At 44.4% G+C, this 26,292-nt stretch overlaps 1 protein-coding gene across 1 annotated transcript in view; it reads left to right on the top strand.

Moving 5' to 3' along the window:
- Nucleotides 1-327: 327 nt before the first annotated feature.
- SNX30 (sorting nexin family member 30) overlaps nucleotides 328-26,292 on the top strand; it is a 50,051-nt gene continuing 24,086 nt past the window's right edge. The window contains exons 1-2 of the mRNA XM_010309129.2: nucleotides 328-761; nucleotides 20,610-20,798. Coding sequence (XP_010307431.2) covers nucleotides 600-761; nucleotides 20,610-20,798 — 351 coding nt within the window. The 5' untranslated portion in view covers nucleotides 328-599. The remainder of the gene's footprint in view (nucleotides 762-20,609; nucleotides 20,799-26,292) is intronic.

Genomic DNA, 26,292 nt, shown 5'->3' with positions numbered 1-26,292 from the left:
CCGAGGAGCTGGATTGCTTTTCTGACGTTTCACCGCCGTTCGACACCGCCGTTAGCCTTGCAGCCGGGGGTCACGGTCAGGACCTCCCGCTGGCAAGGCTGCGGCTCACGGCAGGGCGCGAACGGCATCGCCCCCCCAACCCGCCCGGGGGCTTCGCAGGACCCTGCCGCTTCCTCTGCCCGGCTGGCGACAACCGGCCCGCCCGGGCGGTGGCTGGTACCGGCCGCCCCCCCCTCCCCCCCGCCTTCCCCGCCGGGGGCGGTGCCTCCGCCCGCTGCAGCCCCGCCCGCTGCCGCCGCGCTGGGGCGGCCCCGCGCCTTCCGCTCGTGTCCCGGGGCAGGGGGCGGGCGGGCCGGGCAGCTCGGCGGCCGCCGCCGCGGGGCGGGGGAGGCAGGTGGCGTGGACGGTGCTTTGTAAAGAGGCGGGCGGTGGCAAGGGCAGGCGCTGTTCTCGCTCCTGCTGCTCCTCCTCCGCTGCTGCCCCCCTTCTCCTTCTCGTAGCGCGGTGGTGGCGGGCAGGCTTCGTCCGCGGCCCCGTAGCTCCCTGCCGAGGCGGTGCGGCCTCCCCTCCCTTCTTGGTCACTGTCCGGTCCCGGTGCGATGTCGGGCGGCGCGGCGGGCGCGCCCAAGCCTCTCCCGTCCTCCGGGCCCAAGTCGCTGCGGGAGATGCCGCATCCTTTGGCCACGTCCAGCAGCGAGGAGATGGGGCCGGCGCTCACCCCCAGCCCCGACCTGCTTCAGCCCCGCAGCATCGCCGACAAGGTACGGCCCGGGGGAGGGTGTGTGGGGGTGTGTGTGTGTGCGGCATTTGGGAGGGGTCTTTGCTTTTGAAGGGGAGTATAGAGAGGAGGGAGTAGGGCTGTGTGTGCATTCCCGCGCCACAGCCCCTTCCCCGGTTGTATCCCTGCCTCCCCGTGGGGAAGTGAAGCCCTGGGCACTGCTGACATCCATTGCAAGAGCCCGGGGCTGCCCGAGGTGGGGGGGAGAAGGCACCCGGTGTGGGGGCTGCAGGCATCGTGCCTGTCTGTGCGAGGGACCAGCTGGGACACCGGTGCTCCCACTCTGACCGGAGTGGGTGCGAGAGGCAAGATTTTACTGATTGTTTTCTTCCTGTGGTTCATACCCTCTACAGAGGGGTCTGAATGCTTCTGGAGTTGCAGTAACTCCCGTGCTGTCTCCTTCCTGTAGCCCTCATGGGAAAGGTTTGGAGCTGCTGTTTCCTCACCACTGAGCTTGCCATCAACTTGTCTGTGATTGTCCTCTCCAGAGCTGAGCTCCTGCTTGCTTCTTCACAGCAGTGTAATATGGAAAGGATGCTGTTGTATCTGTGCCTGCTTTCCCTTCCCCAGCTCTGGCATGTGTCTGCAGGATGCTGGCAGGCTTTGTAAAGTGTCTCACCTGTGTGTGGGCCTTGGATGTGATAATTTCTGAATGTGAAAGCAGTAGTGGTAGCACAGCTGATATGTTAACTACTCTTGCAAGGATTTAGTGTTTCTGGGGGCAGACTTCCTGAAATGGTTAAGGTAGGATTTCCTGGGAGCAAGGGTTGCAAGGGGTGAGATCACTTTGAAACTATAATAAGCAGTTCTGGGCCAGCTGGTGTGTACACAAGGTGTCACAGAGCTGCTGGTGGCAAGAGGTGCTTCCTATGGCTTTTTCCTGGGGAGTGTGGAGCTGCTTCTGGGCAGGATGGATCTACTAGCCTCTAAAGGCTGTGGGGCTGCCAGCAGTCTCTGGTTCGGTGCACTCCCATGCTCTAGGGGAATGAGTCAAAGTAGTCTGGCCTCTTCCATGTGCCACCTTCTGCAGCCCTGCAACTGTGCTGTACATATTCAGCACTTGTTCCTGCCCGTGTAAGGAGTCCTCTCCTTGAACATTTGCCCACTGTTGCTCGAGTGAGAAACCAGGCTTACCTTCCCTCTGGGAACATACAGCTTCATCTAAGAAACTTGTTGAAGAGTTGATGGTCCTCTGAGAGAAGGGGTATGTGAATAAGGTGAGAGAAGGAATTGTGGAGTTTTTTTGTCTGTGATAGATTGGATTTACTCATGTAACTAGGTTGCTGTCTGACAAACCTGTAGCAATAGGTATTGGCAGCTGCCTTCTGGGATCGTCTCACAGCTCAAGAGTGCAGTGGTGGTATTCACTCTATTAGCACTGTCCATCCACACTGACGCATAGCTGGTGAGAGGCTCTGTTCTGAGGAGCAGCTCACACCCTGTAACTTCTTTGCTCAGCTGTATTAAAGAGCTCTTTTGCTTTTGGAGTGTAGGCAAGCTCCTCTCTGCTTTACTGCTTTGAGGTGTCTGAGAAGTGTAACGGTATCCCTGATAATGTAGGGGCAGAAATACCTCTCTGGCTTCAGGTTATGGTCAGCTAACTTCTTGTCAGTAGGACAGGGTTTTTCCACCAGCAGCACACGTGAAGGCCATCTTCCAGTATCTGTATGTAGTACTGTTGTGTTCCAGGCACTTGGGAGCACAGAAGTACTCTAAAGGGGAGAGCAAAAAGGGGCTGAGGTAAGTGATTTTTAGTCTTGAAAGCAGTTCTGTGGTTGACTGGGAAATGGCACTATGATAAATGAGCCTTGTAGAATGAAAGGATTTCCAGTAGGAAGAGAGCAGTGTTGGCTTTTTTTTTTTCCTTCTGGCTGAATTAGCAGAAAAAGCCACATGTCTGATCCTTCTGATGGAAGGAGTCCAACAGCTCTGCTGTGTGAGGGATGTCCCTTCTTCCACTTAATACCTGAAAAGAAAACAATGAGTTGACTTCTTTCCCACCTCAGGAAAAACTTCAGTGAACAAACAGGTGTTACTTACTTTAAGGCAATGGTAAACTTCAACTGCTTGCACTGTGTATTGAGTAATCTAGAGAGTGAGTATGGTAAGTGGAGGTAAATAGGTAAAACTGCCTTTTAGGTGGTTAGTATGTCTCTTGGTCTTAATCTCTGGTGGTGGGTCATTAATCTCTTGAAAGGCTGGCTCACTAATCAAATGACAATGTGTGGATAGCTCCAATAGCTGGATAATGGAGGGAGGTCAGTATTCAAGTCTGACTTGGGCTTAAAGCTCTGCAGTTGTTCTTCATTGATTCTTGTATAGGAGCTGTGGTCATCTGCTCTTCGGGCCTTTCTGGAGAGTCTGGTGAAGTTTGGGTGGAAGTCTCCTGCTTCAAAGTGGCTCTGAGTCAAGTTCTGTAAGGGCCACTGTCCATAATCAGGCCTGTACTAGGATGTCCCTCTAGCAGAGGGGTAGTGGCAATGGCTGACCCATCACCATGAACTGGATGACTTTTTCTGGGTTCTTCTTACCTGCTCTGAGCAAATACTTCCTAAACACTGCTGAAAGATAAAAGTACTTAGTACTGAAATCCTCTGAGAGGAGAAAGTGCACAAGTAAGGGAAGTTGCCTGTCTGTAAAGCAGTGCTTTAGTTTCCACTGCCACAGATGTGCAGCCTGAAGTGGTTGAACCTCTGCCACCACTCCTTTGCATTCTTTAAAGCATGCTTTCCTTGCTTTTTTGGAGTTGCTGAGTAAGAACACTACTCCAGAGGAACCTGGAGGACAGGAACACTGCCTGTGTGTCTCCTCTTGGTTTTTGATTCAAACAAGGGAATAATCTAGTAGCTTAGACCCTGTTCAACTTTGAAGTCTCATAAACCTTTGGTTGCTGTTTAAGAACAGTGGCTAATGCTACTAGAGCACTAGATCATGGGAAAGGGAAGGAAAACCTGTGCTGCTCTCTGTGGCTTCCTTGGTTCTGAGGGCCTCTAAGTAGGCTAGTCTCAAGTTTTCTGACTCTTACAACGAGGGCTGCAGAGCCTTCATTGTCTGAAATAGCTCTCAGCCTACAAGTCAGGATGAAGATGCTGTTTTAGGAGCCAGGAAATCTTGACGTCTGAGCAGCATCTAACCTCTTAAATGAAATGGACATTTCTGGCTAAGTACTTGGCTTTCCCAGTGATTCTGCAGCAAACATGAAACACTTGAGTTGTAGATTCTTGTCCCTGAAGCATTTCTGTATTGACCAGATCTTTCCGTAAAACATTCTGTTCCTCTGAAGCCTAATTACATAAAACATTGTTTGTCCTGATACCTGACCACCATCAGCTTTTCCAAGCTTATTTTCCCTTTATCCTTGCCTCCAAATAAGGAGATAGCTAAAGCTGAACCTAAGCAGTGTTTTTCACATTGGGTGAGAGGGAAACAATCCCTCAGATTCCACGGCAGGGTCTGTTTCAGAGTTAGTCGTGAAAATGAGGTCTTGCTCTCTTACAGAGCTTTTGGAAGGCATGCAAGCTAATTGAGATCTGCTTTTCAGAGCAGATCCTCTGCAGAGGAAGGTAAGACAAATGGGGAAGTATCAATGTGTATTTCTGTTTTTTTTTCCCTTAAAAAATAAAATAAGGAAGTTCTGTTTGCATCGGACTACTTGACTCCAGTTCACTAGTTTGTCACTTTCGCTTGTGAATCTGCTCTGTGCACTAGGACACACACTTTGACACTGGGGAGACAAGGCATTATTAATAGGTTACTGAGTTCAGAGCAGAGGTGAAAAGTAGATGTTATTCTGTGGAGGTGGAAAGTAGTAGTTGTACACAAATGGTTGTAGCAGCATGATAAGACTCAGGATGCAGCCCTGCTGAGGCTGTGCAGGCTTAATAGCATGCTGCTAAGTGTCAGAAGTGCCAGGCTGTGCAGAATTAGAAAGAAAGAGCTCTGTATGGCTTACTCCTGCTGTCTTCTAGCTGTGATGCTTGTAGTCCCTCTAGACTTGTGTCATGAGACTATCTTCCTAACAGGGTGATTTGGCTGTTCTTGCTATGGTCTGCCTTGAGACTGGCAATTATCTGATAGGCTGGGAGTCAGGACTCTATCACTCCAAAAGCTTTAATATCCCACCTGTCCTAGGGCTCAGACTCCCCTGTCCTCTTACAGGCATCTCTGGCTACCTCACACTGCACAAGGCCAGCTACCTATAGCCTGTTCAGGTTTTCTTCTTTGAAGATGCCCATGCTTTGTATTTGGTTCTGTTAAGACTAGACAGGTAAAGTGAGCTTCAGGGCTGTTTTACAGGTAGTATGTATATCAAGCACATCTGATGTGGAATACCAGGCTTGTACTGTATGCTTAGCTTGAATTTGCTAATTCATGGGGATGGATGTTGAAACTCCTACTGCAAACTTCTGTTTACTGACTGAAAACTATTGCTTGCATGTGACCCCTTGCTTATCTGCTTCCAAGCTACCACCCTTGTGAACCCGTAGGCCTATATTAGCACCTGATAAAGTATAAATACTTGGCGTGTTTGTTAGAGTGCTGTTACTTGGCACTCATATTCTGGAAGGAAGCCTGGAAGTTCTCCAACAAAAAAATGAGTCTGGAGCTCTACTTCCAGCCTCCTTGGTTGCTAGTTTATAATTATTGCTCTTAACTTTATCCACCCACAGATGAAACCAGTTTGCAGTATAATCTGAAAGTTTAAAATAGATCTGCCTGAGCTTCTACAAACCTCTTCCTTCTCCGTCTGAATGAGACCTGTTAGACCAGTACCATGTATTGTTCTTAAAGCAAGGTGGAGGTAAATTCTGAGTCTTGGGAGACACTGAGGACTACAGAAAGTCGGGAACTGAGTTGGTGAACCTGTGAAACAGTGTCAGTACAGATGAGTTGATCTTAGTTCCAATCTAGAGGAACGGGAAACTGACAATCACAGAGAAGTTGAGGCTGGAAGGCACCTCTAGGTATCGTATAGTCCAACGCCTCAGTTCAGAGGAGGGTTAGCTAGAACAGGCTGCCTGGCACACTGTGAAGTTGGTTTTTGAGTGTTTCTCTGGGTAACCTGTTTCCTGCATTCAATCACCCTCAAAGTAAAATTTCTTTCTCATGCTTAAGTGAAACTTCCAGTATTTCAGTTTGTGCCCATTTTCTCTTGTTCTGTTGTTGGATCCACTGAAAAGAGTCTGTCACCACCCCATCAGGTACATCCTCTCATCAGGTATTTATCCATATTGGTAAGATCCTCTGAGCATTCTTTTCTCCAGATTGTTGGCCGCCTTTGCTATGAGGCATGTTGTTGGCTTATGGTCAACTTTTCCATTGGGATCTGGTGTGTGTGGTGTGGGTTGTTTTGTGGGTGGGTGGTTGGTTTGTTTTGTTGGGTGTTTTTTTTTCTTCTGCTGAGCTGCTTTTCAGTGAGTCAGCCCCCAGCACATGCTGTTACACAGGATTATTCCTGCCATGTGCAGGACTTTGCATTTCCTCATGTTGAATTTCATGAAGTATCTTTCAGTCCCTCTGAATGACAGCACAACCATCTGATGTATCACAGACTCCACTCAGTTCTGTATCCTTGGCACGCTTGCTGAGGATGTAACGTCCTGTCATTTAGGTTGTTAATGAAGGTGTTAAACAGTAATGGCCCTATTACTGTCTGCTGGTGTAGTCCACTAATGACTGCTCTCCAGTTGGAATTTGTGGGATCACAACTCTTTGAGCCCAGCAATTCAGCCAGTTTTCAGTCCACTTTGCTGTACATCTGCCTAGCTTGTACATCATCAGCTTGTCTAGGAGGATGTTACAGGAGACAGTGTTGAAAGCCCTCTTAAAGTTGAGATGAACCACATGAAAACTCTCCTCTTGCACACCAGGCCAATCATATCTTCGTAGCAGGTGCTGGGTTGGTTAAGCATGACTTCCCTTAAGCCCATGCTGACTTCTCATCACCATGTCGTCTGTGTATTTGGAAATGGTTTCTAATATTTGCTCAATTGCCTTTCCAGGGATTGAGGTGAGGCTGACTGGCCTGTAGTTCCCTGTATCTGCCTTCTTGAAGACAGGAGTGACACTTGGTTTCTTCCAGTCCTCAGGAACCTCCCCTAATCACTGTAATAAGGATAAGATAATTGAAAGTGTCATTACAGTGGCATCATCCAGCTCCCTCAGCACTTGTGAGTCCATCTCATCATGGCTTATGTCTGTCTGGTTTGTTGAAATGCTCCCTAACCTGGTCCTTCCCCACTGATGGTGCATTTGCCTTGTTCCAGACTTCCCTACAGGGCTCAGGGGCCTGGGATTCCTGAAGGCTGGTCATCCCCATAAAGACTCAGGCAAAGAAAGCACTGAATACTTTGGTGTTATCTGTGTCCCTTGTCATCAGATGCTCTGCTCCATCAGGGATGCATTTTCCTTATTCTTTGTTTTGCTGCTGAGGTACCTGTAGAACCTTCCTTGTTGGCTGTTCCAATCCTCTGCCAGATTTGATTCAATCCCACTAAACCCATCCCTGCATGCTCAGATGTTGTTTTTATAGTCCTCCTGGGTCAACTGTGCCTGCTACTGCCTTTTTTATGCTTCCTTTTTATAGTTGAGTTTAGTCTGGAGCTCCATGTTCATGCACGCAGGTCTCCAGCCGCCTTTGCTTGATTTCCTGCTCATTGGGATGGATCAGTATTGGGGCTGGAGAGGTGTTCCTTGAAAACTAACTTGTTCTCCTGGATGCCTCTCCAGGGCCACATGCCTTCTTCCTAGAAGATCCCTGAAGAGGCCAAAGTCTGCTCCGTGGAAGTCTGGTGGTGTGATCCTGCTCTTTGCTTTGCTCCATCCTCTCAGGATCACAAACTCCACCAGCTCATGGATACTGTGGTCAAGGCAGCCCTCTACCTTCACATCCCCGACCAATTCTTCCTCTTTGTAAGCATCTCCCCTCATCAGCTTATCAATCACCTCTGTCAGGCAGTTGTCATCAAGGCACTTCAGAAACCTTCTAGATGATGTCACCTCTGCTGTGTTGTCCCTCCAGCAAATATCATTGTGATTTAAGTTACCTCTCAGGACCTGTGAATGTGAGGCTTCTTCCAGTAAATCCCTGTCCTTCTGCACAAGAAGTGCTTGAAGGACACAGGAATATTGTTTTCCACCTAGGACAGCAGGATTGCTAGTTTGGTTGAACTGTCTCCTAACTGCTTCAGAATTCACCTATTTATGAAGATGTTTTCCTGGCTTTTGGGAAATCCTGTGGTTCTCTTCCCCCAGTCACTGTGCTGAATGGGGAGGTTACATTGCATAGTAGATGCGTGTTAAATCACTGAAGCGTGGTGGTACAAGCACTTGTCTGCCATGTGTTTCATAAGTGGGCCATCAGCTCTCAAAGGCTGAGCTTAGTTATCTTGTTTAAAGGAACTGCTGTCTTTTCTCCTGTTGCACTGTGTGCATGCTCTTTCTAGTCTCCCAGTTAGAAGAACTGACTTAAACCTAGCATGGCTTTCATCTTGTCATCAGCGCTCTACCCACAGCCAAGCTGCTGGCTGAATCCAGTTTCCCATCTTTCAAATGGTGGTAACTAGAACTACTTTATCTATGTCATCTCAGACTCATTGTATCACTTGCATAGGGTAATACCATGGTACCTTACTGAAAAGATAGAGTGCTTGTGTGCTTTTTGCTTGTAGCCACTCTGGAGTTTGATGGTGTAAAAGCACATACACATTGGTGTGCTTGCTGAGTTGCCTTCATTTACAGAAATAGGATTTATTGGTAAGGGTGCTTCAATGGTATCTTACAATGTAGGTAGGTGCTCTAGTACTGTTGTAAAACTGTACTCAGTGGTCTCTTTGATCCACAACTTCCCAGTACAGCGAGTTTCTCTGGAATGGGCGGTTCCCCTCTTTTCTGAACAAGATGAAGGACAGCTAACACTTAACTTGGGACAAACAGTTACATCAACATAACTATCTTAGTACCATTACTTTTTTTATCTTTCCATCTGGTAAAACTGAACATAGCTTCTACTGTATAACAGTATTATTACTTTGTGGTTCTTATTTCAGCTTAATGGAGGGAGTGGTATACTTTGAGGTTGAATTTGGTGTTACACAGCTTTCATGATCTTTTCAACGGTATTGCTTCATACTTCATGAGACAGAGTATTGAAAACAGATATTCAAAACGTATGTAGAAGAACTGGGTTCTTCAGCTGTATTTCAGAATGGTGAATCTTGGCAATACTGTGTCAGCCATGGTGGAAAAAGTTGAGCTTCATGGTTGGAAAGAATCCTCTGGAATGCCTGTGCTGGAATGCCTCAAGCCTACCTGAGTTGCTGGATGCTCTCTGAGCTCTTTTTTGGGGGAAAAGAGATAACCAGATAGGTTAAGAAACTCGTTTTACGGCTGTGTGGGCACTTCATTCTCTTATTGGTGCCTCAGTGGTTTGTGATAAGCCTCAAGCAGCATGTCCCCGTAATTAATGATGGGAGGGGCAGAGGATAAAGACTGAGGCTTTCCTATTGACGCACTGTGATCTGGGAGACATCAATTCCTAGATTAACCTGCAAACTATTGTCCTGATCTAGCATTGTGGGCTGCTCTTGTGGTATGTTAAACAGGTTGTCTGGCTGTCACACTAGCCAGTCTCTTCCTTATCTGCAGAGGCTGGTTTCTGTAAAGTAGGTCAGGAGAGAAGTTGGGAGCTCCTACGGTGGGGTGAGACTTAACTCAGTCCTGCTATGTGAAAATCTACTTGCAACACCTAGCCTGCATCTTTGTAACTTGCATCTGCTTTCAGTCTGCAGAAGACAGTACACCAATTAAAAATGGCATTTGATCTTGTGTATTTCTCAGAAGTAACTTCACTGAGCCTTGTTCTCTGCTGACCTTGAGCAAGATCTTAAATGCTGAGCTGTAGTTACTCTTTAAGCTGTGGCTGACTTGACTGCCAGAGCCGGGTTTGCAGTGCAGCTGAGACCCCAAGCTCTTGTAGCAGAGGAAAACTACTCCCACCACTTGGATGAAATGGGGCAGAATGCTCCAAACTCCACCTTGAAGGTGGTAGCAGCTGCAACCCTGAGCTAAAGCTGAGTGAATTTACTCTTAGTAAGATTTTATTCTTAGTAAATTCTCAAAAAACCTGTGGGGGACCTGTTTCTCTCCTGGTTACTAATGGCAATAACTGACAGCGAGGTAGCTATTAGCAATACTGCAATGACCAATTGAAGATGAAAAACAAATCCAGTGAGCTGCAACTCTTAATGAATTAGCATTCCCAATGCCAGTCCAACTTAAATGGTTTATTGACAGATGAATTTATGGCACATGTTTTATTTTCTAAATTGGGGGGAGAGGGGCAGAAGGAGGTGTTGCCTTTAGCTGTAGGTGATGCTATAATGCCAAAATTGTTGATTCTCAACCAAATATTTCGCATAAATCATGAAGTATCTATCTGAATAATTGTGTAGGTGACGCAGGTTAGTGGAACTAGCTGAAATTGTTCTGAAAATAAAGGCAATAATCCAAAATTCATATAACAGGCAAGGAAAGAGCTCAGCCAAGATTTGTAGAGTCATCTTCAAAGCAGAAAGTCCTTTGGAGAACATCACTGTCTTACAGCCACGTTCCAAGCTTCTACACTGCTGCTTCTATGAAGCAATAAGCAGTAGGTGACAGATTACTCTGGAAGTTGAACTGGTGGTGTCTCTAACCCACAAAGATGGGCTTTTGCTGGACTCAAGTTTGCGGTTTTATGTATCTTAGGTTGAAGAGAACCACACCAGTGTGTGGGAGCAAAGGCATCACAAAAATGCGTAGTACTCTGTTCTCTAGGAGAATGAACAAAATGTCAATAGCAACTGGCTTTACTTTCTTCTGTATTATGCCCTCAAATTAAGTAGTGCAGACTCTACTGTTAGGATGACAATCTCTCTGCCTATCTTGGAAAATAATAGTTGCAGTGGTCTCTAGTGTTATCAGTGATGGGATGGCTTACTGAAGCACATACTTTGATCCTGATTCTTATTCTTAGTCTGTGCTCTAATCTCAAACTGAGTTTAAGTCTGAAAAACCCCAAAACAACATCTTTTAAACCACCCTAACTCTGCATATCTGATGAGAGTACCTAGTAGCCTCTCAAAGCCAAAATACTAGCAAGGGGTGAAGGTCCCTCTGTCGCATGTACCAGGAGAGCTGTTACAATGCTGGTTCAGTGCCCTGTTCTGCTGGGAAAGTGTTGCCTTACGCTGCTTGAATGGAACTTGCTGTACTTCTGAAGGGCCTCCTAGGGTATAAAAACACCTGTCTTAAACTCTACCTGCATAGTTGGCCTCACTTTTCCAGTGAGCTTGAATGATGGGATATGTTCCTTGAAAGGAATATGCTGCAGTGCAGGTGTTGTTCAAGGGCAGAGAAGCCTCTTCTCCCCCTCCGCCACCCACTGCTGCAGCTGGCGTTAGCAACAGCTACTTGCGACTGGTTCCGTGGTGAAAGTGCTGCCATGTGGGAATCAGTGATAGACTATCCCAGACAATACTGAGTCTCATGCTTATCCGGGTACAACTGGCACCTTTGCTGTAGCTTTTTAGATGCTATTATAAGGCAAATTGTAAGTGAAAATCTTGGATGCTGCCAAGACGAAGCTGTGTTTTGGATTGTCGCCAAGAAAACCCCTGGAAAACTTTAATCCACGCCGTTTATTGCCAGTCATCAGCCTGGCCTCTTCAGGATTGGTATGTTGACTTTCAGTGTGCTGACTGGCTTGCTCCTGATCAGTATACTTCACTTGAAGCCAAGTGTGCCAAACACCTATATGTGCCGCAGTGGCAGCCTAGGCCATATAAATAAAGAGTGTTTCTATAGATGAATTAGTCTGTAGATCTCATGCTTTATTTCTTCCCTCTATCAGTCTCTACAGATAGTTTTCATACTGTGAGGAGATACTACCTGACTGCTTTTCCTCACTTACTCCCCTTAAAGCAGGGAGTGAAGTGATCATACTGTGTGGATTTTGTTTTGGTTTTTTTTTTTTTTTTCTTCCAACAGATACGCACTTTGTTTACTCTGCCCCTCTGGGAGCAAATGCCTTTCTGCTGGAAAATGTTTCATTTATCAGCAAACGTGGTGGAGGGCTATCCCTTAAATTGCACCTGCGTAAACTAACTCTGAGAGCTCCTACAAGAGCACGCTCCTCAAGCTCTTCTGGGGTTTGAGATGAAAACATCAGTTCTCCCTTTGAACATCTCTGCCTTCTTTACTTGCACAGTGATGTCTTGTCAGTTTGCCTTGCTGTTATGAAATCCCTCCAATCTTGTGTGGGGAAATGCTAATGCAACTCATCTAAAACAGTGAGCATGAAGAAACCCACATAGTAACGCAATACGGAGGTGTATTCTTGCTGGTTTAAATGAAGTATTTGCCAGGATACTACAGTGCTTTTCAGCCCTCTATCATCTCATTTCTTCCTGTTTCTTCTTTCTGCTTCTTCCTGGTCCTTTGAATCTGTTGATGTTTAAAAGATAGTACTATTTGCTCTCAAAAACATCGCAGCCAAATTGGTACTTTGACAGTGGATACCTGAATAACTGTTGATGCAGTAAACCTACTTCTAGATCATGAACAGGAAAAAACCTGCTGCACAGTGTGTCTGCAGAGCTTTAACAGAAAGCTGTATGTCTCTAGGAGAAAGCAGTTTAGTTTGGACAAGCTTAACAAACTGTTCCATCTGTAATCAGATACAAATCTGGCTTCTTGGATTGGGAATGATTCCTAGTCATATGCTGGATTCAAGTTTTCCTGCTCGTGGTCTGAATCCTGGCTGCTGCTTTGCTATTTAGAAGGTCAGAGCTCAGGTTCTGAAAATGAAGCTTTAAATAAAACACTGGGTGTGTTAAGCTTGTTCATTAACAAGGTACTCTTTGGCAGGTTAAAATGAGTTATGATGTTCCTGTGCACACAGCTGCAGAACCCTTCTGATAATAATTCAAGTCTTGTAACAAACAGGACTCCTGAAACAATCTCCTTGCAGATAGACATGGAACTTAACAGAGCTAGAGGAGAGTAACTGGAGACTTGACTCAAAAGGGCCACATTTTTCTAAATGTTTCTGAAGAGGTCTAGCTTCTGCCATTTGTGGAGATCTTTGAGCTCTGAAGATAGTGGAGCTGGTGCCTGTTGCCTTCTACTGAGAACTGCGGAAGGAAGAAAGAACCTTTAGTTCTCCTACAGGATGCAAATCCAAGGCTGCCCAAATGTTAAACTTCCTTGCTTTCCTTCAGGTCACAGTCACTTTTCTACCACTTCCTACAGCTGAAACATAAATGAACTAATCTTGCTGGACAGTTGCCAGACTGACTTTTTGCTTAGGAAGATTGATAAAGCTTTCTGCAAGGACTCTAGTGTTTTGTAAACAGATGTAGAAGCTAACTTTGGATCTGGGACCATTTCTTCCAAGAGAACGTTTCATCCTGTGGATGTTTTAAAATACCTCTTTGCGTTTAAAATACCTTGCCACAGCAAGGGAGCTCTAAGTGTCCAGTTACTCCTTGCACTTTTCCTTCCTATTCAAAGGATATGGGGAAGGACATGTCAGGTTAGTGAGAGTTAATAAGACAAAAATATGTCTTACATTTTGCCTAATTAATGTCTGCTCTAAATAACCCATTTCATCTGCCAAATGCCTGGGCCCCAAAGCCTTTTGACCTTTTGTGCACAAAGTAGCACAGTAACATGGTTTATTACTAATATTGAAGGACTTGTATCAACTGCTGTAAAGCATCTGTGAGATGCCACTCATGATACTCATTTTTAGAGTGTAACCTGAACCACATTTAGCTTTAGTGTGATATTGCACAGTTCCTTTTCCAGACTAGGAAAAGAGGCCACCCTCTTAAGGACTCTGTGAGAAGACAGAGATGTAGCCAGACTGTATGAACAGATGCTCTGGTGTGGTACTTGACACCTCCTTGTGACATCCCCCTTTGCCCCCGTGCACAGAGCTGTATTGTAGCTGAATCCCTGAAGACTTCAGCAACAGAGGTAGGAGATGGCTTATTGCTCTTGCTGAAAATCCTGTTTGTAGAAAACGCTTCTATGCCTGCATTCTTGCTCTGGTTAGCTTAACTGTGATGATTTATGGGAAAACAAGCCACAAAGTAAAATAATCCATCTTATAAAACTTGGCTGTTAGCCTCAGGGAAGAGGTGGGAATCCCATGACCTGCATGAGAAGTCTTGGAAAGTGCTTATGTCAATCCTGTAGTGTCTCTGTGAAGCTTGTTCCAGTGTTTCTCTGTCCAACCATAGTGCAAAGAAACACTATTTCAAGTGTGATACCAACCTGGTCTTGAGTGGTACCAAATTCCATGCTGTTATGATCAGCTGCTGCATCTGAAATTCTTTTTTTTTTTTTTTTATTTTTTTCAGTGATATTAAGCAGCCTGTCTCCAGGCAACTCTGACCTACAGAGCAGAAACACTAGTTCGAGTGACGAACTCCAGAACAAAGTCATCAGACACACGGCTTGGCAGCACGTTGTACTGTGACACCTATTTAAAATATCCGGAGAGCAAATTGATCGAGTCTTTATTTAGCGGCTTTTTGGTTAGATGGGCAGAATACCAGTGGCACTGCTGGAACTGTAGAGGTGAGGCTTGGACCAGGTGTGGTATGCATGCACCATTAGAGTTAGGAGTTTTCTGCCCAACACTGCAGGGCCCACAGACTACCCTCCAGGAATGGGAAATAAAAATCTGGGCTTGTGTCCTCAGCACACATCACTGTCCCTCTTCTGCTGACACATTTCCAGGTAAGAGCAAGAAGAACTTCTGATTTGAGCTTTGTCTGTATTGCTCTTAAAATAGCCTCAACCTTGCAGTCTGATTCTAGATGATTGAAAGAGTAGAAAATGCTGACCACTTCTGAGGGTATAATCTTGTTCCTTGTGAGTATACCCACACAGACTGTACTCTCCTTGCCTTTACTGGAGAAGTATGTCAGGAGCTGGTATGTGTGTATAACCACTTACCCTTTCCAAGGAGGGTAGGTCCAGCCTTAGAAGTTGATTGTCACAGTTCTTGTCAAAATACAACTTAGCACTGTCTTGTTTGTGGATCAGTGTAGAAATGTGTTACTTCCTCCTGGGAATGAGTAGGGTTTTTGAAGTTTAACTGTGGGGGTTTTTTGTTGGTGGTGTGTTTTTTGGTTTTGTTTTGTTTTGTTTTTTAAAACCTTGTAGAGCAATACTGCCACCTTATCCTCCCATCTCTACTGTGTCCAGAGCATTCCCCCTTCTTTGCATTCTGGATCCCCCACTTTGGTCACTCTTGCCTTAAAGTAGCTGCCCAAAGACAGTGCAAGAGCAGGGGACATGCAGTATCTCATATCTACCTAGGATAGGTGTGGGGAAACAAAGGTGACCTGTAGTAAGTGAGGTATGATGCTGATGTCTGGTAGAGAATGGAGCTGAACATACATAAAGGGGAAGCAAATACCTTTTCTTCCCTTGTACTTCATCTGAAGAGAAGGTATTTGTCTGTGGTTGGTATTGGATAATGATCTTGTGCAGACTGAAATTTCGCTATACAAATGCTCAGCAAGATCTAATAGGATACCATGCTGTCAGTGACAGATGAACTGTTCCCCATGGACTGGAGGATGGAAAGGTGCTTTCTTTTTCTACACAGAGCTGATCTGTACAGGCTGATGGCAGAGAACTCTATAAACAAAAAATACCTGCTTTCGAAACTTGCTGGGATGAGAGTAGTGCTATGTGAAAGCCAAGTTAATGAGAACTTTTATAGTGTTCTTAGGACTATTTACATCTAAACCATTTTAGTTTTCCAGTCACCAGCAGCAATTCTGCTATGACTTACTGTCACGTACTGCAAGTATGAAGGTAAGACTGTTCCAAAAACCAGTCTTGCAAAAACTGCAATTGTGTGGAATCACTTTCCCCTCAATATGATTGTATCTGTGGTTGTGTCTCTCTGGAAATGGATGGCAAAAAGCAATGTAACACCTTGAAACACAGAGAAAGGTGCAGAACTCTGAATTTCAGAAGTGAAGCAGCGAGACTCTAGGAGTGGTATAGGCTTGCCTGTAAGGTCCTTGAGTTAGGCAGGGATATTTGGTATTAAGTGCAGCACTTGCCTCTAAACAGCAACATTTCTAAATGTCTCTTGCTGTTACCTAATACTTGTTGAATGAGAGCAATGTGCTTGCAACACCAGGTGGTTGCAGGCTAACTGTCTCCAGAGATGAGTTTATCTGGTTGGAAGACCTAGCTGAACCACCTCTCCCACTTCCTTTGTGGAAGCTTAGATAGACAAGCTATCTGGTTGAGCTGTATGCTTGCTAAGGCAGGATAGGTGAAAATTAACATTGAGTTTGTAGAAGCTGCAGTATTGACTAGCTGCACTTAACAGGAGACTGTATGATCTTCATTTGACAATAAGCCAATACCTGCAGAATTTTAAACCCATTTTTATTCTTCCAGGGCTGAATCCTGAACGCTTTCTCTGGTGTGTACTGCTCCACTGGGGGAGGCTGCCATCCAGAAGATGGAATACCAAGCTCTTGAGGTTTTACTTTATGTGGATCCAAGCTGCTCTGTCAATCTAGAGTCTTGGCAAATCTCCTGGGAGAATGAAGGAGGGAGAGAATGAGATCAGCTGGAAACTTCCCAGCTCATTTTGCATCTCACATGCAGCCTTCAAGTTTATAAAATTCAGCTGAATTTTAAACTTGGATTAAGTGAACTTCTTGATAGTTTTAGTATCTGTTTCTGGGCAGGCTAACTACTCAAGGTGTTTGAACTGCATAACATAACGAAAGAATGTGAAGCTGCTCCCTTACCAGATAGCAGCCTGCATAGTTGGCAGGGCTCATGCATTTCCAACACAGGCAGTTAGTTCCTACTTGCTCTGCACTGTAGGAAACCAAACGTGATGCTAGAGTCATCTGATCTCATGTACCTGTAAATTTGGATGTCTTGAGGAATCCTACAAATTCCGTAGGAATGTGTGAAGAGTCTGCCTGTAGGTGATTGTACAGCTGTGCACAAATCCTAGTACTTAACCAGTACATCATGAACCTGAAGGTCTGAATGTCATACTGTTTCTGCTATAAGTAGTGATCCAGACCTTGCTAGACCTTCATCTGACCTGCTTCAGCAGGTGACAAAGTTACGAGACTGGCCTGAGGCGGTGAGGGACAGAGATTAAGGATCTTTGCTTTAGAAAAGCATTGAAACTTGAGGAAGTCTTCATGAATAGTCTGTAAGACTTCAAGAATGTCTTGACAGAACCTGTCCTCCATTCTATCTGCCTGGCTGCCAGAAGCATCCTCCCCTTCTCCCCTCTGTGGGCCTGCTCAGGTTCATGGCAGGCTGACTGTACTGTGACTAACAGGTGCTGTGACAAAAAGCACCTATTTTTCTGTGAAGAGCTCTGTAAGCAGTAGGTAGCTGCTGGGACTTGGACTGTGCTGATCTCTGATAATGCAGTTATGTACTTAACACAGTGGATGAGTAGCTACTGGGTACACTAAAGGTGATGCATGAGTCCCTGGCACTGAAGCCACACTCTTTGTTATATAAAACAATTAATACTAGTCAGTATTTCAGATCCTTGTGGGTGTGGTAACAACACCGACAGGTAGAAATGCAGATGGCTGCAGATCTCCTTTCTTGCTAGGCTCTGCAGGACATACTCCTCTTTCTGTGGTAAAAGCAGACTAGAACAGATGATGCAGTCTTGCTTCCCCAACTGCAAAAAATCCTCCAAGTCCAATGGAAGAAAGCCAGTGCCAATTAACATGATGAGGAGGTGCTCTGCTGAAAGGATTACAGCCTGAGACAACTTAAATTGGTAGGCCATCTGCTGTGACACTTCAAAGCCTACCTCTTTCTAGCAAAGGCACAAGACTTCAGCAAACTGATGCTGCCTACTGTTAAACGAAGGTTCAGCAGTCATGAGCATTGTTCCATGTGCAGTTAGTTAAGAAGCTCTACCCATTAAGGACAAATAGCTTCTAACTTGGCCTTTGGCTGCAGAACACTGGCAAAGTAGCAGGGCATGATGCCAGGGGAGGCTTCTGCCATTGCAGATGAGGCAGTATAGCACAGTAGTACTTCCAATGTACACATCCTCTGTCATTTCCCCCCCCCACAGCTAGTAGCCCTCCTGTTCCTAACCAGAGTTGGTCTAGAAGCTTTACTTTATCTAGATCTGGGGTGTTTCATCCGTGGCTGAAATCAAGTAAAACTATCACAGGCTTGATTTTAAGATCTGAGACACTCCACAGGACCCATGACTGCAAGAATGCACTCAAGTAGATTGGAGTGGATTCCAGCCTTCACAAACCTCTGCCCTGCTTGAAAAGTGCAAGACATGTAGAATGATACTGTTATCTCCCAAAAGAATTGGTGAGGAAAGCCACTAATTTTATGCAAGTGGCTGCAAGCTCCATCTCTGGTCCTTTCTCCAGTTGTTCTGACACGTTGATGCAGAGTTTTTGTATTTTAAGCATTATATTCTTCAAGCTCTCTTTTGGAAGAGTTTTGTTACAGGCTTTTGAGATCTGCTGTGCAACCAGGCTGAAGCTGTTTCCACAAGTTAATTCATTTCCATACTGGAAGCTTAGAATTTCACTGGCTGTGGTTCTGGAACAACTTGTCTTATACTAATGCTTATTGCACATGGGCAGTGAAGAGCTGTCTTTTCCTTTTGGAAACAGGAACAGATTTCTCTACAGCTCTTGCAGTGTCTCAGGGTTTGCTTTGCTCTTTACTGTGCTCAGCCAAATTCTCATGTCTAGCTGAACTGTAGATTTTTTTTGAAGCCATCTCCTGTTGCTATCTTATCCTGTCTTCTGCTTATTTTGTTTGTGTAACTCCAACAGAACTCTTTATCTGCAGTTATCGTAGCATTGCTTCTTCCTGTTGTATATGCTCCTGCTACGTTGAGTCTGAGCCAGATACTTGTACAGTTCAAGGTCTCTACCTCATGGCTGAGCTGACGGGCTGTGCCATGCTCATCTCGCTCTTTTGCCCTCCAAAGAGTATTTGAGTGCCTACCTTCCAATTCTTGCTCACTTGCCAGTTAAATCTGAAATGTCTCATCTTCAGAGCATTAGCTGGGAGAATGCATCTAATCTCTCTGTTAGCAGACAATAGTTTAGATCACTCCTTTTCTAAAATGTCTAGGCTGAGGCATTATTCTCCCTACTTCATAAGGCAGTTGTCAAGGTGAAAAGCAATACTACCATGGTTCTGCAGGACTGCAACAGGCAGAGGGGCTGTCTGTGAAATCCCAGTACTCCCATGATGGGTTTGTGAGAAAGACTGGTAGGAACTTAGCCCTGTTCGTAGCCATTGTCAAAGGCAGGCCTTTGTAAATAGCTTTAACTTGAAGCTCTCTCCTGTAATTCTGAACCCTTGAACAAAGGAAGACTTCTTTTGAAGATAGGGACTACCTTTGTCCACCTGGAACATAAATCACAACTGCATAAGGAATACGGATGGACGAAGAGAATCTTACCTAAACACGATTGCTTTGCTAAGATAACACATTTCATTTAGCCACTTAAAGACCGTGTGAAGCTAGGGCTAAGCAGTAATTCTAGAACTAAAACACTTCTTGTTAATGTGCTGCTTAGCTGTTGTGATGTTTCTCTGTCCAGCAACCAGAAGAACCTTTGCCCTTAACAAGGGTAACACTCTGCGGATGAACCTATTCTTGTGCTGCTAGTCAAAATAAACAAAAAACTCTCCTCTCTTCTCTGAAGAGCCATGGATCTTCAGGACTCTCTAATACTGTTATCAGATGTTCCTATATATTGTATAACTTGTCACATGCTTTCAGCTCCCTCTTGTACAAAACCAGAGCAGAAAACACATGTGAAGTTGTGATATTTATGCAAAGTGGAGTAACCACTAGCTGTATGGAGTAACTGTTCTATATCAAAGTGTGAGACTTGGAGGTGTGGGAATGTACCAAGTTGGCTACAAAGTTTTGTTATTGGTCCCCCCCCCCCCCCCCCCCGCCCCGTGCTGCTGAGTCAGTTTCAAGGAATTACAGACTTCCCAAACCCTTGTGCATGCCTTCCTAAAATAGCTACTTATGGTTCTTTTAGCCTCTGTCTTCCCTAGGCACTGGATAATACTCTTGGAGTTGGGAGGATGGGAATGAGGACCTCTCAAGCAAAATAGTGTTTTCATTGGCCTTAGGACTCCAAAAGGGAGATGTGCATAGACACTGGTGCTGGAGCGTATGATCTGTGACTGTCCTGTAGTGCAGTGCTGGCAATTAGTTTCTTAACTGCTGTCAACATATTTGGAAGTTAATGTACTGAATGGGAAGCCTCTGATACAAGTTTGCCCTCCTTCCTCTGCTATAAGAGTGTGCAGAGAGGAAGGCTGACTGCATTCCAGTCGACTGAACTGTTGCCATTTTGCCTGAAGCCTGTCTTATAAGCAGGTCTCTTGATTTGCATAGCTGTTTTGTTTTCAGAGTCTAAGTTGGTTCAGTCTCACCAGGAACTGTTGTTTCAGCGATGCTTCTACTTCCTCATGAGTGGAAAACAGGTTGCACCATACTAAGAGGAGGTATGGTGGTAATGTGCTTTCTCTTCAACTTGTGGAACAGTAGAACAACCAAATATTCGAAGCCAAGACCTTAGAGAATTGTCCAGACGTTCTGGAAAGGGTGATTCCTGGACCTGCTGAAATAAATTGCCTTTGTAATATGTCAGTGAAGCTTGTCAACAGCATCTTTGAGAATACTGTGCTTTGTAGTGAATCTGTTCACTTATTAAAAACTTGCTTGTTTTTTTTTTTCTCTCCAATACAGGATCTCAGTCTACCCAATGGCACACCTGTGGACACTTCTAGCCCAGCCTCCTCCTCATCTCTCCTCAACAGACTACAGCTGGATGATGATTTGGATGGGGAAACTAGAGACCTCTTTGTTACTGTTGATGATCCCAAAAAACACGTGTGCACAATGGAGACCTATATTACATACAGGGTTACAACAAAGGTACAAAGCAACGTTCTCCTTTCCTAGTACTTTTTTCTTTGGGGAGTCTTTTTTAGGGCTTGTTCTGGACATCTGTGCCTTGCAGTGTAGTTCCTTAAGGACGAGAACTTAGTGTCTTTCAGTACCTTGTGAATGTGTTGAAGGTGTGACTTCTCCTAGCAGAACTGTTACTACTTCAGTATATGAAACTATACAAAACTTCTAATGTGTCAGGTTAGAATTTTGTCTCTGACTCTTAAATAGAACTGTTTGTAAACTTGCAAGGCCAGTTTCATTACTTTATATGAACAAACTTTCAAGTTAATCTGACCTATGTGGTTTGAGTTACCTCCCCTGAAGGGGAATGTGCCTTGTTGATTTGCTGTTAATATCTCACATTTTGTGTGTTTATCCTTTTCTGAAATGCTTTAAGCTTGTTGCTTTACATGTTTACCACACTTCCTCTACCAGCCACTTACTAAATCATAATCTTGGTCCTCAACTGTAAACTAGTTTCCATGCTGTTGTTGGTACAGAAGGCAGTATAGCTGCTGCTAAAACTAAGTAGCCTAAGAATGCAAGTGCCTGTTGAAAAGAAATATGCTAGAGACTTTTTAAAGCATGTGTTGTGGTTCAATCATTAATGGAATCTAATTACACTAATAGGAAAAAATGATCTGAAAAGTCCACTGCACTCACAACTGGCATGTTGATTTCTGTTAACTAGCTCATTCTTACTAGCACCTCCTAGGTGATGCTGACATTTCTTTTGGGCACTCGTAGTTACCTAAGGCAAAAAGTGTTCACCATCTTCACCAGGAATATACTTGATCCACTTGTCCGAAAAGATCAACATTCCTCTGGCTTACTTAGATGGCACTCTATACTGGTGAGAATATTTTCTTTTGAGATAAGGAAGCCTTTACAGGCCACAGATAACTTTTTTTTTTTTCCAAAGTGTCTACTCCAAAGTTTCAGGCTGCACAGGAGAAAATGTGGTTTCTCTAAAATAATAGCTACCTCTTACTGTTACTTACACTTATCATAGGCCTGTCATTCTTTGTTGCTCTAAATGTCTTAATCTTGCAAGAAATGCTATATATTAACTACTAGAAAATGCAAAGAAGTATTGTAGGAAACTTTTCTACTTGGAGGACCTTAGCTTTCAGCTGTTGCATGATCAGAAGGAATAGGAAGCACAAAATGAGATGCAACTTTCCACAGGCAAATGGCTAAAACTTGCTAAAGTTGTTTCTCCCTTAAATTAAGACCCAATTATTCTGTCAATATAAAATATCTGCACACAGTTACACCCTAATAATGTTCCTCTGCTTGGAAACTTGTGTTCATACAAGGGTTCCCTTCTTAAAACAGAACTCTGGAACACGGGTAAGGTATTTATGTATTTAGATCAGATGTATTACCCTAGAGTGCCTTTTTTAATATTAAAACCTCTTATCCTGTACTTCTGACTTTGCATATCTACCTCCCTGTCTGTTAATACTTGTTAATATTTGGGATCTCACTGTAGCACATAGATCTGCTCTGTCATAACCCTAGTATTGTGAAATAGTGCATAATTTATTCCTATTGGTCACCATAAAGGCTCCCCTCTTTGGGTTCATTATTCTTGTAAACTTCTGACTAACCTCTAGGGCTAGCACCACTAATGTTATCTACCATTGTTTAAAAAAAAGACTGGAAGACTAACAGTATTAATGATCTGACTCATTCTTGCCATACAAACAAGGTCTCTTTGATGCCAAGCTAATTGCCCAATCAGCCATCGTAGCTGAAAGCTGTAATTTAACATGGCAAAAAAGCTACACAGGAATAATCCCTAGACAATGATGAGTGCCGATGCTTGCACTTCCAAGTTGTAGGTCAAAGTTCTATAGCAGACCTTGCTCCTCCTTGCCATCAGCATATGGCTATGCCTTCCCACCATGTCCCTTGCAGACTTCCATGAGAGGGGTTCGAGACTTGTAAAGGGCTGAAAGGGTCTCTGTGGTGGCCCTGGATGAGGAAGCAAGGGTGGCAGCTTTTCTTCTTTCTCTACTGAAGAATGCTATTGGAACCTCAAAGGTTTGGATAAACATAGGTCCTAGAATGAGTTATGCTAAAGACTTCTTGCTGTGAAAAGCAGCATCACTAGGTGGAAGAGTGGAATGTAACTGCTAGTGCTGTAATATGCGCTTGTGGCTGTGACTGGACACCACTGTAGGGAAGAGTGTAACCTGACTGCGGTATTGGTTTTGTGTTGTGTGGGTGGTAGGTTTTTTTTTTTCTTTAGAAAGGTCCTTCATCATAACAGCAAAAAAGAGAAATCTTGCAGTATGCCCCAGACGTACCATCTATTGATACCTTTGTCAGCAGGTAGTGGTGGCTGAGGAAGGGTCCAAAACAATGGCTTGCAGAGAAGCTAAGAAAGCTTAGAGGTTACTTGGTCCTGCTTGTGCCCCTGCTTTCACAGCTTCCTAGTAAGAGCCAGGTAGCATGTCTTCTGGATGAACACATCTAAAGAACATAATGGGAATCCCCAAAATAAAGGGGATGGTGATTCAGACCTTGCTCTCTTGACTGTTTCATACCCTGTTTTCTTCCTGCTAACAGCCATTTTCTTATACGGGCAGGCTTGTGAAACTGAAAAGGTGGGTGAAACTTGTGCTGGAACTTAATTGGTCTTGGCTGTGATTATTGAAGTGTCTTGGGTGTTCCTGATGATATGCCTTTGTGCTCTTCAGATAGGCTGATGCGTGCTCTAGAGGGATTTTTATCAAGTAGATCTTTCTGAGGAGGGAGGGGGAAAATAAAGCTTACCCTTATACTATGTAGTCATTTCTCCCAAGGGAAACATAACTAAGTGTACTTCTAACTTCACTTTTGTTGTGCTTTCTAGGATGGCAAGGCTGCCTTCTGTGCCTTTTCCCATGGAGGTCTGAACAGCTGTGTGCCATTCCTCAGAGTCATGCAGTTACTCTGCAGGCTTGAAGGGGAGAGGCCTTCAAACCACTCAATACTGAAGTGGAGGTCTTGTTTTCTTTTTCCTGTCCTTCTCCTCCTGCTTCCAGTGCATGCATTGGGTAGATTACCTGAGCACACAAAACAGCTTGATCCCTAGAGAGGAGCAGGTGTAAGTGCTATGATCTCTTTTTCAAACTGTCCAAACTATTTGAGGCAGATGAAACTATGATCTGCTAAGAATACCCTCCTCTGCCATTCTCCTCTATCTAGTTGAAGATTTTGCCCCAAACTTAAATAGTGACATGGAGGGGAATCCACAATCAGGTGCAGTGAATAAGAGACTAGAACTAGGGTGCAAAAACACTTTCACATAGTCATCACAGATTAGCTTTAGGTTTGACTGCTAACTCCTTTCAAGAAAGACAAGAATCTTACACAAGACCAAGACTTGGTGATTGCCTTAATATTGCCTCAAGTCAAAGCTATTTCAACAAGAGAGATAAAAGTGTCTGTAACCCTGCTTGCTTTCCAGCAAGTAAGACTGAGCCCAGAATACTGCAGTACTGACTTAGTGGAACTGTGCTGGAGTCTTCAATAAATCCCTAGAAATGTCTTGGCCATTATTTTTGGGAGGTTGAGATCTGCCACCTAAGTTTCTCAGCCTCCTTTGGGACAGACACGTGTCCTTGCAAGATGAGATTTATGGATCCTACTAAGAAAGCAGGAAGAATTCAACTGTTTCAAAACCACAGACATTTCACTTGCCATCCCTGGACAGTGGCAAGACCCTCTTCCTTTTCGTATGCAGCCTGGAAAAAAATAACTCATGCTAAGCTAATGAACAGTTTTATCTCAGATCCAAATTCTTTCAGCATTAGTGAGATGTCATTAAAACCTTGAAGGGCCCTTATGTTCTGTCCAAATAGTTTTTGAAAAGCTTATTTGCTGTCTAGATTTGACAGCCCATACAGCAAACACTGAAATGCTGATGACTGTGATATTTTACATCTGCCTCCCTCTGAGAAACAAAGCCTGATATATGGAAAACTTTGCAAATCTGCTTGTGATGTAAAGGCAGGAGGAGCAGTTTGCTAGAGATGAACGATAATTAATGTAAAGTTTGTGCACTGGGACTTATCCTGCTTTCCTACTTCTAGACTAAATAATACCTATATAGTTTTCCTTAACTGTTAGCAGAATACTGGTTAATAAGGTTCTCAGTGCTAACAGATGAGAGACTTCACCTTCATCCTCATGCTACAGGATAAGACAGTGTAACGTGTATGCATCCTGATTAGTCTCATTCACTCACTGTCTGGTCTCTTAAGAGGCCTTTGCCCAGTGACACCCATTTCACAAAACCTCTCCCTACAACTAAATCATTACTTTTTTTTCCCCTCCCTTCTAGTTTCAGGTCATCCCCTGCAAGGCAGAGGTACAGCTGCCCTGTTAACAGAACAAAGCAGTCAGCACCACTGGCTGATGAGGGCTGTCTATATGTGCATGAATTATCTTATTCTAGCGTAAGAACATTCAGTCTCTTACTCAAAACAGTGAAAATGGTTCATATGAAGTCTCATACTTTTCATTGATAGTGTGGCACTCTAACATGTTAAATAAGCTGGTGTTACTCTGAGGTGTAGCTGAGTGAAGCACAAATCCACAGTGGATATCTAGGTCTTTGTAGTACCTCATCTACAAACACAGCTGTTCCATTAGTGAACATCCGTTATGTTAGTCCATGGACTAATGTGTGTATCTCTTACCGTAGTGAGGAGGTGAGCTTGATTTCTTCCCTGCTGTCTCTATGCCTTCCTTTTCTAGAAATGAAATTATTTCATTGGTAACATCACATTAGCATGCTGCTTATAGTATACTAGAGCTACTGTTCTGTTGATAGTGTGTTAAGGCTGCTGGCTTCCCCCTAGAAAGAGATTTCTGGTGCAGAACTTGTACAATATCCCCAGTGGGGATTGGTGGGACTAACATGCAGTAACTGAAGAGCTGGAGCCATCCAGAGAGCAAGCGAAGAGGTGAATTGCGTTTAAAGCCTGCTACTTGGTTCTCTCCAAATATGTGGCATTTGTTCTCAGTCCAGAAGTAAATACAAAATCTCTACTGGAATTTAGCAGGTGGTTGTAGTGGCTGGGAATAGCAAAGCAATCTAGTGCTGGATTCAGTGCCAGGTCAAAGCTGACCAGTTCTGGCCAGAATGGGTTTGGTGTCTAGCTGTAGGCATGTAGTGTGCTGGTGCTGCATATAGGGACCATCTACCTTCCAATCATCACAATACCATGCTCTTCAGCAGAGGCTCCTATTTGGTGCACAGTTTCATTAGTGCTTTTAGATAGCTGCAATACATACTGTGCAAGCAGCCCCACACAGTCAGATTTCCAGGCTATGAACTGTTCAAAGACTGGATAAAACATTTGGCAGCAGCTTTTCCGCATGTTTACCTTCAGTCTCAAACTTGTAATGGCAACTTTAACTCCTTGCCCTAAAGAATGAAAACTTTAAAGATTTAACTTAATGAACTGATATTTCTAATCTG

This window comes from Balearica regulorum, chromosome Z (assembly GCF_011004875.1).
Source record: "Balearica regulorum gibbericeps isolate bBalReg1 chromosome Z, bBalReg1.pri, whole genome shotgun sequence".
Lineage (NCBI taxonomy): Eukaryota > Metazoa > Chordata > Aves > Gruiformes > Gruidae > Balearica > Balearica regulorum.
Note: the sequence above shows the minus strand (reverse complement) of the source record. Positions and strands in the feature narration are given on the sequence as shown.